This window comes from Chrysoperla carnea, chromosome 1, assembly GCF_905475395.1.
Source record: "Chrysoperla carnea chromosome 1, inChrCarn1.1, whole genome shotgun sequence".
Lineage (NCBI taxonomy): Eukaryota > Metazoa > Arthropoda > Insecta > Neuroptera > Chrysopidae > Chrysoperla > Chrysoperla carnea.
Window position 1 is genome coordinate 103,371,725 of NC_058337.1, and position 14,262 is coordinate 103,385,986.

Below are 14,262 nucleotides of genomic sequence, written 5' to 3' on the forward strand. Positions count from 1 at the left end.
CTGAAATACTAAAAAAAATTGAAAACTGTGCATATATTTTAGCTGTGTAAAACACGACTTTCTGGGTTTTTAATTCGAGTGTTATGGAAGGGGGATATATAAAGCGTCGTTTTTTTAAGCCCAGTGTAGTGGGCGGGTATCAAGCTAGTATTTCATATATACATGGTATAAAAATAATTAAAATATTAATAGTTGGGTAAGTTGATGATGTGAACCATAAGAATCGCACTCACATGAAAAATAGCTTGTATTTATAAAAATTATTGTAAATAAATTTATAAGAATCTTCTTTAGTTTATAAAATATTTTAATAAATACAATTTTATAAAAGAATCAAAAAGCAAACCCAATACCAATACACAACATTTACTAATATCAATATATATATATATATATATATATATATATATATATATATATATATATATATATATATATATATATATAAATACATAACGAACACAAGCGACTCTGAGATAAAATAAAAGTGAAAGTATAAAATAACAATATTAATAAAAAAAATATTAAGGTGTGTAAGTTTTAAAATTGTCTACTATTTTTATTTTATTTTTTATTTTTTTATTATTATTATTTTTTAATTTTTATTTTTTTTTTAAATATATGTATGTTGTGTATTTCTTCTACCCATAAACCTCTATTTTAAATATTCATCTTTAATTTTATTAATATAGACTACTTTTATTATTATTATGTGTCTACCTACCGTGTATATGTGTATTATTTTTAACTATATTTATTATTAATTATTATTTATTTAAACATTAATTTCTAGTTCGATTTTATATATAAATAAAATTTGATTTTAATTTGTAACGGTTTTATTACACAATCGATGAAAGAAATATATGTAAAAGTTGTTAAAGAGCATAATAGTATTATGGATGATAATCTATTGGGAATTTTGATTAGATTCAAATAAAAACGTGGGGTGCTTTTCTTTAGAAAAATTTCTTTTAAGTTAGGCTATAGATGACTTCGTTTTATGGATAACCATAAAATAGCAAAACTCGATCAACAGTGGTGGACGACTATTTCACTGAAATTTATTTTAAAAAACATAATTGTTTAAAGAAACTAAAAAACACGCTTTTGTAACTAGCTAACTAAAAGGTAGAAAATAATTTCTTTAAATTCAAAAAAATCATTTTATCGTAAATAAAACGTGGGGTGCCTAATTTCAATTATTGTAAATATTTTAAAGACAGATATTGGTAATAGTAAAGTCATTATAAAATATCTTTAATTGCACTCCAAGCTTTTTTAACGAAAAAATGATTTTTTTGAATTTAAAGAAATTATTTTATACCTTTTGGTTCATCTAGTTACAAAAGCGTGTTTTTAGTTGTTAAGACTATTATTATTTATTTATCAAAAATTCAGTATAAATATGGTGGGAGCGCAAATAAATGTATATATTTTCAGATATGGAAATATAACTTCGTTATTCCTGAAAAACTTGATCAGGATAATCAAGTAAACTTGTTAAATTATTGTATTTTCGTCAGTTCTTGTTAAGTATGCAAAATTTCGAGTTAATCCAACGTTTTGAAGGGTGTCAAAATCATGTTCAAAATTTCCGTTACATACTAACATACTAACATACGTATGAATCTAATAAAAGCGTGTTAAAAAAAGGAAATTAGGTATTAACCTGTCTTCAAACAATCTTTTTTAAGCCAAACTCATTATTTTAAAACTAGTTAGAAAACCTGTCTCTGAGCTTTTAGCATGTTTTCTAATACCGGGTGTTACAAAGCAGAATATCTATCGTTCCTTCTTACTCATTGCATTCTTGAAGTAATTATTATTAGTGATCCCTCTTTTTGGAAGGTTTATCCCCACTGGAAGTTGTCATTTCTGCTATGGTCAAGCTGACTAAGTACCTATGTTGCAGTAGACGAAAAGTATAATCTGCAATTGATACCAAATAATTGATTCTCGAAGTGGGCCCTAGAAGAAATAAGTTAGAGAACCTTTGCTTTAGCTGAAGACAGATATACAATTAAGCGAGAATTGAACAATCTCTGTTAAAGAATAAATATCTTAAACGGAAACAAATACAATTCTTCACTATCTGAATTAATATTTTGATTATTTACATATTTAATTGTTTTTGTAAACTTGACATCCTTGTAAGTAAAAATGGCTTTGAAATATATTTTACTCACATAAAAAACGATTGTCTACTTATTCTAATTAAGTAATGACTGAAAAATTATACCATTCCTGACCTCAACAACGGATTTGAAAGCTTTTTCTAAGCCATCAGATGATACATAGTGAGCATGCACACATTGTCTTATATTGGCTTAAAGGTGGTTTTAAACTGCACCTATTTGAAGAGAAATGCATAACTCGATTAAAATAGATCACCTTGTATATTGATTCAAAACTCCCCGTGTGTGAAGCGCCAATCAACCTCTACTTCATATTTCATATCATTTATAATAAAGTAGACAACAGCTATTGATATCATGTCTGACTATCTATCTGATAACACAATCATTGAAATATATTAAAATATATATATAATAAGATTTGTTATTGAGTAAAATTTTACCACTCCTCTGTCCACATCAACAGTTTATCTTTAAATCGGTAGTAATGGTTTTGATTATTTTTATTAAAGAGATACATTATGAAATGAAAACAAAATTATTAAAAAAAAATAAGTATATTCATGTAGCAATTTTTCAATGTCTATGGAAAAATATGGTAATTAATTTTAAAATATTTTTACAACATTTTTATTCTCTGAGAAAATTTATCCATTAAAACAAGTGAAAACAATCAATTGACTGAGTTAATTATTGAAATACCATGTATAGACAGTATTGATTACTCTCCTATTACACATATACCTATACATGGCACACATACATAACTGATAATCCCATATTAATACATACTATAAAATTTGCATCTAATGTGTGCCCTCGTGAGTAAACAGTGATGTTTACAAAAAAATGTTTCAAACAAAAGTTTATTTTTTGATAAGGAACATTTTTTATATTTAAATTTTTGTTCTATCTCTAACGGTTTACAAAATGGGTTTATTATATTATTATCTCTAACGGTTTACAAGATCCAATTGACTTATATTGCTTATTTACGAACTTGTCCTCACTTTTAACGTCCTGAGCACGCTGTAAAAATTTCAGCTTGATATCTATTTTCGTTTTAAAGTTATCATGTTTACAGACGAACAGACAGATGGACTGACGGACAGACAAACAACCGAAAATGGAATAATTAGGTGATTTTATGAATACATATACAAAAATTTTGTTCGTAGCATCAATATTTTTAAGCGTTACAAACTTGCTACTAAACATAGTATACCTTGATATATTTCATATATACATGGGAAAAAAACTAAGAAAACACAAGTGAAATTTCGATTTTGCTCCTATTTTGTAGATCAATTTTTAAATACGTTTATCGAAATGTTTGTGAAATTCAAAAGTATAAATTTTTTTCAACATCTTCAACATTTTTCGTCATATTTAAGATCAAATTCACATGTACGCAAAAATATTTTGATCTTACTATCAATTTTCCATCCACAGGATTTAGGACCATGGGGCTAAATACATAAATCCAGGTCTGATTGTTGCTTCGTTTGCTAACGTTAAAAATAATTATACCGTTACTATATACGCTTCAAATTTTACGGTCATCTCAACGGTCTATTAGAAATATTAGTGAAATAAGTATTTTTCAAGATTTCTTGTAGCTAATATCCATATGTAAAACCTTTTAATCACAGTATAATAAAAGTATAACACGAACAAAATTAAAATTTGTTAAGCCGCAAAACATCCAATGAATTTACCATACTCAACATTATACACACTAAGAATAGAGATGCATCAATTTAAAATATAAGTACAGTATGATTTGAAATGATTGAATTTATAAAACAAAATTATTTCTTTCAATTTAATATAGATGGGTATGCTGATAATTTTATTTAAAATCGCTTTGTACAACATATAAAACACATAATCATTTATAGTATGCATACGTGTATTTAAGAATTGTAGGTATAAATAAATTCAGATCAATTATTATTTGACTAGACCAGAAGAAATAGATTCTACTTAACTAAATAGGTATTCGTTGTGTGCGTAGTCATGGTAGAGACAATAAAATCAATGCCAGAGCTTCCAGTGAAAAATTTTTGCGATAAAGGAGGCTGTTATGACTAATTTGCAGTTCTTTACACGTTAATGTTATAGAAAATGTCAAATTAAAATTATTAAAAAACACTAATTAATTAAACTTAATGCATTAAAATTGTGAAAATAAAAAATCAAATTGAACAAATATTATTTTTCAAATGTAAATTATCATAATTATTTATTTAAATTTGTGAGATAATAATATTAAATTTTCAATGTAAGTCATAAATGCAATCCATACAATTATATATGCATCCATACAATTCTATAATTAAAGTAGTGTATCGTTACCATGGAAACGACTTAAATAAAACTCACGCACAGTGCGAATAGTATTGCAACTCCTAACTACAGTCAAAACCGGTTATAACAACGAAAATTAACGGTCTCGGTCGAATCTCTATATAAACATATACGGGTTGGGCCATTTTAACCTGTACACCTATAAATATCTCATTTCGTAGTTAACCAATCAAGAAATAGCTTGAACAAAAGTTGCAGAGTTTGATGGAGAACATCATATTTTGACATAAGATTGGACCTAGTTCTTCGGGATAATTTAATAGCCAATTTAGATCCTAAACGGTAAAAGATAGTATAGCACTTAGAAAGTTGTTCCTCATATAAAAAACTAACATTTTTCATCTAAACTATTTTTCGAAAATCGCCAGCTTTCGAAATCGAAAGAAAACACACTAAACACGGAAAAATGCTTTAGCCAAAAGTTGTCAGCGGCAATAGAAGACATTGTCAAGAGCCTGTGTCAATGATATTGACCTACAATTATCGATAAACTTGGCGATTCTTCGAATTACAGGTTATTGAAGTGGGGGCTACAAAGAGAAACACGGCACTCTGATTGGCACGATTCCATCCCTTGGAGAGATGAAAATTTTTTTAAAAATTATTTTTTAGTAAAAATTTAAAAGGAAGATTCCCACCAAATTTCAAAGAAATCGGTCGAATAGAACAAGATATCATGTCAGCCATCTCCAAAAATATAGTTTCTAAAAGAACGCGTTTTAATTTTGTGAGATAATTCAGGCAGGGTAATTCGGATAAAAATATTACTCACTTTGGATTACTCAGCTATCCTAGATCCATACATTGAGCCTCTTTCTACTTCATCTGCAATGCCTTGCAAAGTTAATTCTGCTAAACGACCTGTTTTGCCTTCTTTTGAAACAGCAGAAGCTCGCAGTACACCGATCAATTCAAACATTCGTTACCAGAATCATCCGTTTAGGAACTTATTCTTAAAGGTCTAACCTTTAAAAATATGGAAAAAAAATGTTGTCTTCAAATTTCTAAACCAGAATACTGCCTTCATAAATCTTCTTTTTTTTAATATTTAAAAAAAAATTTTTAATATTTAAAAAAAAATTTTTAATATTTAAAAAAAAATTTAATATTTGTATTTTTGTTTTTGCAATTCTCTATATATTATAAATGCGAAAGTAAGCATATTTGTTTGTTTGTTTGTTTGTTTGTTACACTTTCACGCTAAAACTAGCTAATTGTTTTTAATGAAACTGTACAGCAATATAGCTCATACTTCAGAATAACACATGAGATATAATTTATAAAGATATATTAATAAAGAATATAAAATATTTCACGGCCATCTTTTCTGATGTACTCAATGGATAATTACGACTATCATACATTTAAAAAATTTAAAAACATAAAAAACCATACATATATTTTACCTGTGTAAAACAATCGTTATCATTATTTCGAGTGTTATAGAAAGGAGATAAGCGAGAGAAAGGAGATAAGGAGATTATTAATCTTTACTTTTAAACCCAGCGCAGCGGCTGGGAATCACTCTAGTTACAAATAAAAACTTTCCTTAAAGGAGCTTCAAAAAATAATTTCGAGGAAAATTCAGAATATAATTATTTAACAAAATTGCATTTATGCCTACAAATAACTGTATATTGATAGATTATAAACATAGCATACAACACATCCCAATATATATAAACATATATATAAAATCATCACATCACATCTTTATATATTTATAATAATATAAAACTTTCACTTTAGTTATATATTAGTAAAATTATATAATATTAAATAATAATCATAATAATAATAAATGAAGATGATAGTCTTCATTTGTATGTATTGATTATTAATATCTAATAATAATATCATTATATTAAAATAATATATATTATATAAATATATATTATTATATATATATAACGTTAAACAATATAAACATATGTATGAAGTATCAAAAAAAAATAAATTTATTATCAAAAAAATAAAATCAAAATATTGATAATCTACAAAGTTATTAGTTTTTAATTATCATTGAAATAATTAATTAAAATAAAATATAATAATATTCATTTATATACATGCTGTTGTGTTGAAGTCAAGTCAATCAAATTCAAATATAGATATAATAAATAAATAGCTAATAACAAATATAAATCAATCAAAGAGAATATACTTACAAAAAAAAAAAATTATTTTAATTTTATAATACAATTATTCAATTTTAATTATTTCAATTATATTGTGTACATGTTTATTATAAATATTATTATATCATTCATATACAGTATTTTGATATTTATTAAAAAGTAATAAAGACATATTCTTAAGATTGTTGTCTGTCTAGAATTTGTAAAAAGTTTTGGATTATACGCACTTTAAGAGTAGAAAGCTTTTAGTAAAATAATATAAAATTTTTATCTATACTGTACCGATCAACTGTTAATACATAATACATACAATATAATATAATGTACGGTGAGTTTAAAATTATGTTAATATAGTTATTTCTCTTCAACTACAACATCGGTTGAGTAACCATTAAAAACTGCAACGTTTTTAATGTATTTTAATTCCTTAAGATAAGAGGATCTAGAAAGTGGAATATTTATTAATCTATTTATGTGACAATAAGAATCTGATGTAATGTATCTCTCAGTATGAGTCGCTTTTCTAAGTAATATCAAAATCGAATTTGTTTTTATAACGAGAAATTAATAGGTCTAAAAATGATAAAGTACCATTCAACTCAAAGTCAATTGTGAAAATTTCATGTTCGCCGTTGATGGGTTCCATAAATTCCGATATATTTAATTTAGAACTGACACAAACGGTGAGAACATCGTTAACGTATCGATACCAAACTTTTGGGAAATTTTATTATATTTATCCTTTAGTTTAATTTCTAATTGGCTCATGAATAAATTGGCTAGAAAAGGTGGTAGTAGGTTGCCCATAGAAGTACCTTGAGTCTGTTTGTAATAGGCCCCTTTGAAAACAAAAAGATTTTCCTCATATAAAGTCGTATCAACGGCAAATATTCCATGATGATTTTGACACCACTCTCCATGAGCCAAATTTGATTTAAAGTCAAGAAGATTTAAAGTCATTTCAATTGGGATACTGGGATATAGAACAAGGACGTCAAAAGAAATGAGCCTATCTTGGAGTTCTAAAACAACATCCTTAACATTGTCTATACTAACACCAAAATTGTTTTTAATCGAGAAACTTTTTGGTGCGCGCAGATTATTAAATTCCGAAACAAGCCTTTAACAATTTTAAAGAAAGGAACGTTAATGCCTGAAACTATTGTTCATCAACACAATTGATGATTATCGTATCTAAGAACTTTTTGTGTCTTGTCATTTTTTATTTTTAAGAAGTATAATCTTTCGAATAGATATCAAACAAGTGAAAACAAACAATTGACTGAGTTAATTGTTGAAATACCATGTATAGACAGTGTTGATTACTCTGTCACATTACACATACATACATGTCACACACATATAACTGATATACTCATATAATACTACAATTTGGGTAAACAGTGATGTTTACGAAAAAATGTTTCAAACAAAAGTTGTTTATTTTTTTATTAAGGAATATTCTTTATATTAAACTTTTATTCTATCTCATTTATGAACTCGACCTCACTTTTTACGTCTTCAGCACGCTATAAAAATTTCAGCTTGATATCTCCTTTTTTTTTTAGTAATCGTGATGACAGACGGATAGACGACAGACGACAGACGACAAACAGGCAGACAACCGGAAATGGACTAATTAGGTGATTTTATGAACACTTATACCAAAAGTTTGTTCATAGCATCATTATTTTTAAGCGTTACAAACTTGGTACTAAACTTAGCATACTTTGATATATTTCATATACATGGTTTAAAAATATGTGGTCAAGTTTTAGTGTATTGGGTAACAAACAACATTAAGGTAGTTCCTCCGCGACCGTCCAGTCAAAAAGTTTTGGACTAATACTATCATTCAGTGCATTAACTGTGCTATGACTATTATACATATACCATATATTATTTTCAAAAGACTGTAGTTCCTCACTACTGTTTCTAGTATACATATAAGCACACACACTATGACATATGCCTTTAACATTAGTCTTCATATCTTTTCCACAAAAATCATCGCTAAAACGAGTTATTTATTTAAGTTTTTTATCGAAACTATATGGTAAATAATTTTTATTTTTATTTATATATTTTCTAAATATGGTATTCTACATTATATTAGTTTTTCATAGAGATGGTGGACGTCATTCATTGGTAAATAAATATAATATTTGTAAATTTGTATATTTTTATACACTTCTCCCATGTACACGTACAAATTGCGTCACTTTTAATTGCTAATATCTCATGTATGGCATGGTAAATCATCTTCTAATTTTAACAGCAAGTGTATTATGAATTAAATATTTTATATTCTGAGTTTTGAAAAATTCTTGGAATATCACTTTCGTGTAGGTACTACCTTAATAAAATAATTAATTGGTAATAATAATATTTATAATACAATTGTACAATATTATTTTATAGATTGAATTGAGTGAATGAATGAGTAAGTTTAATATAAGTGAATGCATGCATGTTTTGTTGATGTAAATAAGTAAATAAATATTTAATTTGAACATTGATTTAATATTTATTGGTATAGGTAGATACCTCGAACATTATTACTTACTTATATGTATTTGTTATATTGTTTAATAAGAATGAATACACAATAAGTACTTATACTAACTATTATTGTGCTATTGTAGTACCAATTTGAATTAAAATGCGTGTTTTATTTAACAACCAACTAGTATATCTATTATTGTATAGATATACTTATTAAATATTTATTATTCTTACCTACATCAAATTAAATTTATATCAAATCAAATCAAAATCAAAATCAAATACATATCAATAATATATTAATTATATTATTAATATTTATTATATTTATTAATATATAATTTAAATTATATACTTTTATATTATAGATATGTGTATTTTAATAACTATTTTATTTTATTTCATATTTATCATCGTTTTTTCTTTTATCATTTTAAGAAATGATTTCAGCGAAGACTACAGTAAAGGTATTCAAATGTAAATAAGCTAATTTCTTAATGAAAAATAACACTAAAAAAAATGATATTTATCTGAATGCACGTTGGACATTTCAAATAAAAATTATATAGTTTAGCGACAGTTTCTAAGTGAAGTTTAACTTTTGCGAGTAGAAAAATCATCGTCATATTTTCAGTTTATTCCAGTCTACTCTACTCTACTTTAAACTAAAAGAAAATTTATCTTCGTACATTGCATTTGTACTATAAATATTATTAATATCTTTTTAATAATTTTATCAATGATTGCGATAAAATTTTTCAAGCAAAACTAAACGGCTAATTTTTGAATCAGCTTGAAACAAGTGAAAACAAACAATTGACTGAGTAAATTGTTGAAATACCATGTATAGACAGTTTACATTTAAACTTTTGTTCTATCTCTAACGGTTTACAAGATGAGTTCTACGGACCCAAGACCCAATTGACTTATGTTGCTCATTTACGAACTCGACCTCACTTTTTACGTCCTGAATACGCTATAAAATTTCATCTTGATATCTTTTTTAGTTTTTGAGTTATCGTGTTCACAGACGGACAGACGGACGGAAGGGCGGGTGGATGGACAGCCGGAAATTGTCTAATTAGGTAATTTTATGAACACATATACCAAAATTTTGTTCGTAGCATCAATATTTTTTAGCATTACAAACTTGGAACTAAACTTAGTATACCTTGTAATTTGCTTATTACATATATTCATGGTATAATAACTAACCCAGACGCGATTTATCAATCATTTTCAGTTTTGTATAAAATAAATGGCGCTCAGATTTAAATACAAAAATTAAATCGTCTAGATCCTGACTTATTTTTCGGACTAAGGAGGGATTTGTCTATCTCTAAATTTTTTTTTTAATCTATAAGAAATGTAAGAAATGTTTCTACAAACACGTTTGTAATCTGTAGATATAATCTTAGATTACCAGAAGATTTTTTTTTTGAAAGTAAATAAATTTTCTAATCGCATAATTTTAAATTATAGCTTTTAAAATTTCAAATCTACATAATAATTTACATTATGGATGACATCAATAGACGGTTTTGAAGGTTTCCAATCAATCAATTTTTATTAAAATCTATTTTGTGTACCTATTAAAAATTTTGAGTTAAATTTAATAAATTTTTTACAAAATTTAAAAATTGTAACAAAAATTATAATGAGCCATATTTTTTCCGCAAATATAGATTTATGCTGTATATCGAAGGATAACGGAGAAAGATGGGGGCTTATAACACGATTTATGGGGTTCTATAGATGTCTATTTTTCTCGCTACATTTGGTTGTCTGTAGAGGGCTCCTTTAATTCAAAGATTTCTCAGGATAAAATTGCTTATTCTACTATTTTAAGGCTTTGTGAATCTCTATAACCTCGTCAAAATAAACTAGATTGTAGAAAATGTATAGATTAAGGTAGTGCGAGCGCCAAGGCAATTTTAGATTTAGGGTTGAAATTATTTGACGGACGGAAATGGACTAATTAGGTGATTCTATGAACACCTATAGCAAAATTTTGTGCGTGACATCAATATTTTTAAGCGTTACAAACTTGGGACTAAACTTAGTATACCTTGCATATTACATATACCTATGCATGGTATAATAATAGTCCAACTTCATATTAAGAATTTATTTAAGTATATAATAGATAATTACTCTATTGTTTAATGCATATGCCCGCTTTTTATGCACTGTATCTAATATAACAAATTCATTTTAATGAACATGACTGTAGGTATATAAATTTTGAATTTCGCCTCAATTTCCTAGATCAATTTTTGTATTATATAAATACGTATTTCGACTAACAAGAAGTCATGCAATCCGTCACCAAATTAACAACGAGTAACATACACAATAAGAGTAATTACGATTAGATATATATATATATATATATATATATATATATATATATATATATATATATATATCATACAAAAATTGACCTAGGAAATTGGGGAAAAAATCCAAATTTATTTCGAAATATCCAAGAGATCTCATTTATTATCTTTGATAATATTTATATGACTGTATAGTGTATATGTTAGTACCTATTCCTTGTGTGCGTAGTCATGGTAGGGACAATAAAATCGATGCCAGCGCTTCCAGTGAAAAATTTTTTCGTTAAAGGGGGCTTTTATTACTAATTTGCAGTTCTTTACATGTTAATGTTATAGAAATGTCAAATTAAAATTATTGTAAAACACGAATTAATTAAACTTAATGCATTAAAAATTGTGAAAATAAGAAATCAAATTGCACAAATATTATTTTTCAAATGAAAATTGTCATAATTATTTATTTAAATTTGTGAGACAATAATATTAAATTTTCAATGTAAGTCTTAAATGCAATCCATACAATTATATATGCATCCATACAATTCTATAATTAAAGTAGTGTATCGTTACCATGGAAACGAAACTCAAGCACGGAGCGAATATGTCTTCTTAAAAATAATACAATATTTTTTGTAGATAGAATAGATATATTAAATTTATAAAATCAAGACCAAACCTATCAATGACATAATGTTCATAAATTTTAATCATACAAATTTTATATTTATAAAAAAAAAAAAAAAGACACACATAGGTACTAATACTTATATACATCAAAAGCGGTTTTGTGATTCTTGTGTAATCATTATATATAAGTTTATATATGTATATGCATATAATATATATGAATAATTAACTTGAATATGCACTCTTTGGTGTTCAATATCTTTCATGTATACAGGATGCGCATAAAGTTTGTTAACTCTTTGGCAGTGGTTTGGTTACAGTTTACACCCTTCTCTCATATTTCACATTTCAATATGCACCCACTTAGGTGAGATAATGCACGCGAAATATGAAATAAGTCATTGATTACTTATTTTTTTTAAATATAGACTATCATAGGAGACGGACCATCATTAGTTCCATTACCCCTTAATTCTTAGGAGAATATTAGTTAGTTTTTGTTGTGTTTTGTTGCGTTCAAAACAGCTACGCCGCCCACAGTGGCTCCGGTACACAGTGGAATAAGACTTACTGTCTAATATAAGTATCAGAAAGGTGACGGAAATTAATTGATGAATTTTAAGAAGAGGCACGAAATTCTAAGTTTGTGGAAAACTTTGCCACGCATTCTTGCACGAACCGCAACCTTTAACCGTGCTAATATTGAAAGTTTAGAGCTTTTTTTATTGATGTTTTTACTCTTTCGATATATAATGCGCCACTGTGTACTAGGACCGAGCCACTGTGGAGCCACTTTATGGTACAAAGTGGCTATTTTCATTTTTTCAAAAAGGTTCAATATTTTAATTCTCGCTTCATTTTTTAAAAAAATGCCTGAACATCATCTGAAGTGCATTTATTTAGACTGATAGAGGAGGGAAGAGAAGAAACCTAGCACAAATTAGATGTAATCTGCATTTCGGTTTGGGAAATCATAGTTTAAGTCATTCTGAATAAAAGTTCATATGGTCACAAGTCATGAAAATGACAGGATTTCAAGTTATCGCTAAATTAATATTGGAAAATGTACTCATTTGTATACAAAAATTATTGTAATTTAATTGTCATATATGTAGCTGAAAATATTGATCTTAACACTTTATATTATTGATCCACTGAACATTTAACACTGCTTCTTTGAATTTCGTAACATATTCTTCAAAAAAGTAAGAATTAAAAAACAACACCCTTACATTAAAAACCACACGTATGCATGTAGTTATACATATCTGTATATGTATTTGCCTATACACACATAGTCATATATTATACAAATGAGTACATTTTCCAACTTTAATTTTGCTATAACATGAAATCCTGTCATTTTCATGACTTATGACTATAGGAACTTTTCTTTAAAATGGCTTAAACTATCATTATGTGAGGTCTTTTGTAGGAAAGGGTAGCACGGGGGGGGGGGGGGTGCACCAAGTTCATTATCGAAGACGTCTCTATTTATAAATTTTACTTTTCCCTTAAATCCGCCACGCTGGTCAGGTAAAAATTAAAAACTTATATTCTTGTGAGAACGAAAGTAAAAGAAAAGTACCGTTAATTTCTCAACTAGTTTTTCCTCTTAGGTATATCTCAACATCAGTATCATATGGAATGAATATTATTGAATCAATCGATTCAAAACAACAAACAAACAAAACAAGCACATAATATATAGGTAGGATACATAGGTACGACGAATACAAACAAACACAACTAAACTCAACTTATAAACTGAACCCGACCTGGTTGACCTTACTTAACTTTACAACTCTTTATTAATAATATCTACCTATACTTATTTACCTATATAATATACCTATACCTCTATTTATTATCAACTCAACATTACTCAGTTTAAGTCAGTTTAGCTGTAGCCACATCATCAATATCAAAAATATATAGGTAGTAGTTAGTATATATGGTATTACTAACACACTTATTTACACATACCTTGCCTGCATTTACATAAGGATCTGAATTTGCAGGGGAACTCATCTTAATCGATTGACCTAAATCGTTAATCTAAAATATTTAACCTACAAAATAATTTTTCATAAAAATTATTAACTTTCCAGATTTTGAAAATCTCCAGTTTTACATATTTCCGCG

General features: G+C 26.8%; 1 protein-coding gene across 1 annotated transcript in view; it reads right to left on the minus strand.

Annotated features, from left to right (window-relative positions):
• The window catches only part of LOC123293044 (nuclear receptor subfamily 4 group A member 1-like), a 69,747-nt gene extending 55,599 nt beyond the window's left edge, over positions 1-14,148 (minus strand). The window contains 1 exon segment of the mRNA XM_044873763.1: positions 14,109-14,148. Coding sequence (XP_044729698.1) covers positions 14,109-14,148 — 40 coding nt within the window.
• Between the last annotated feature and the right edge of the window lie 114 nt (positions 14,149-14,262).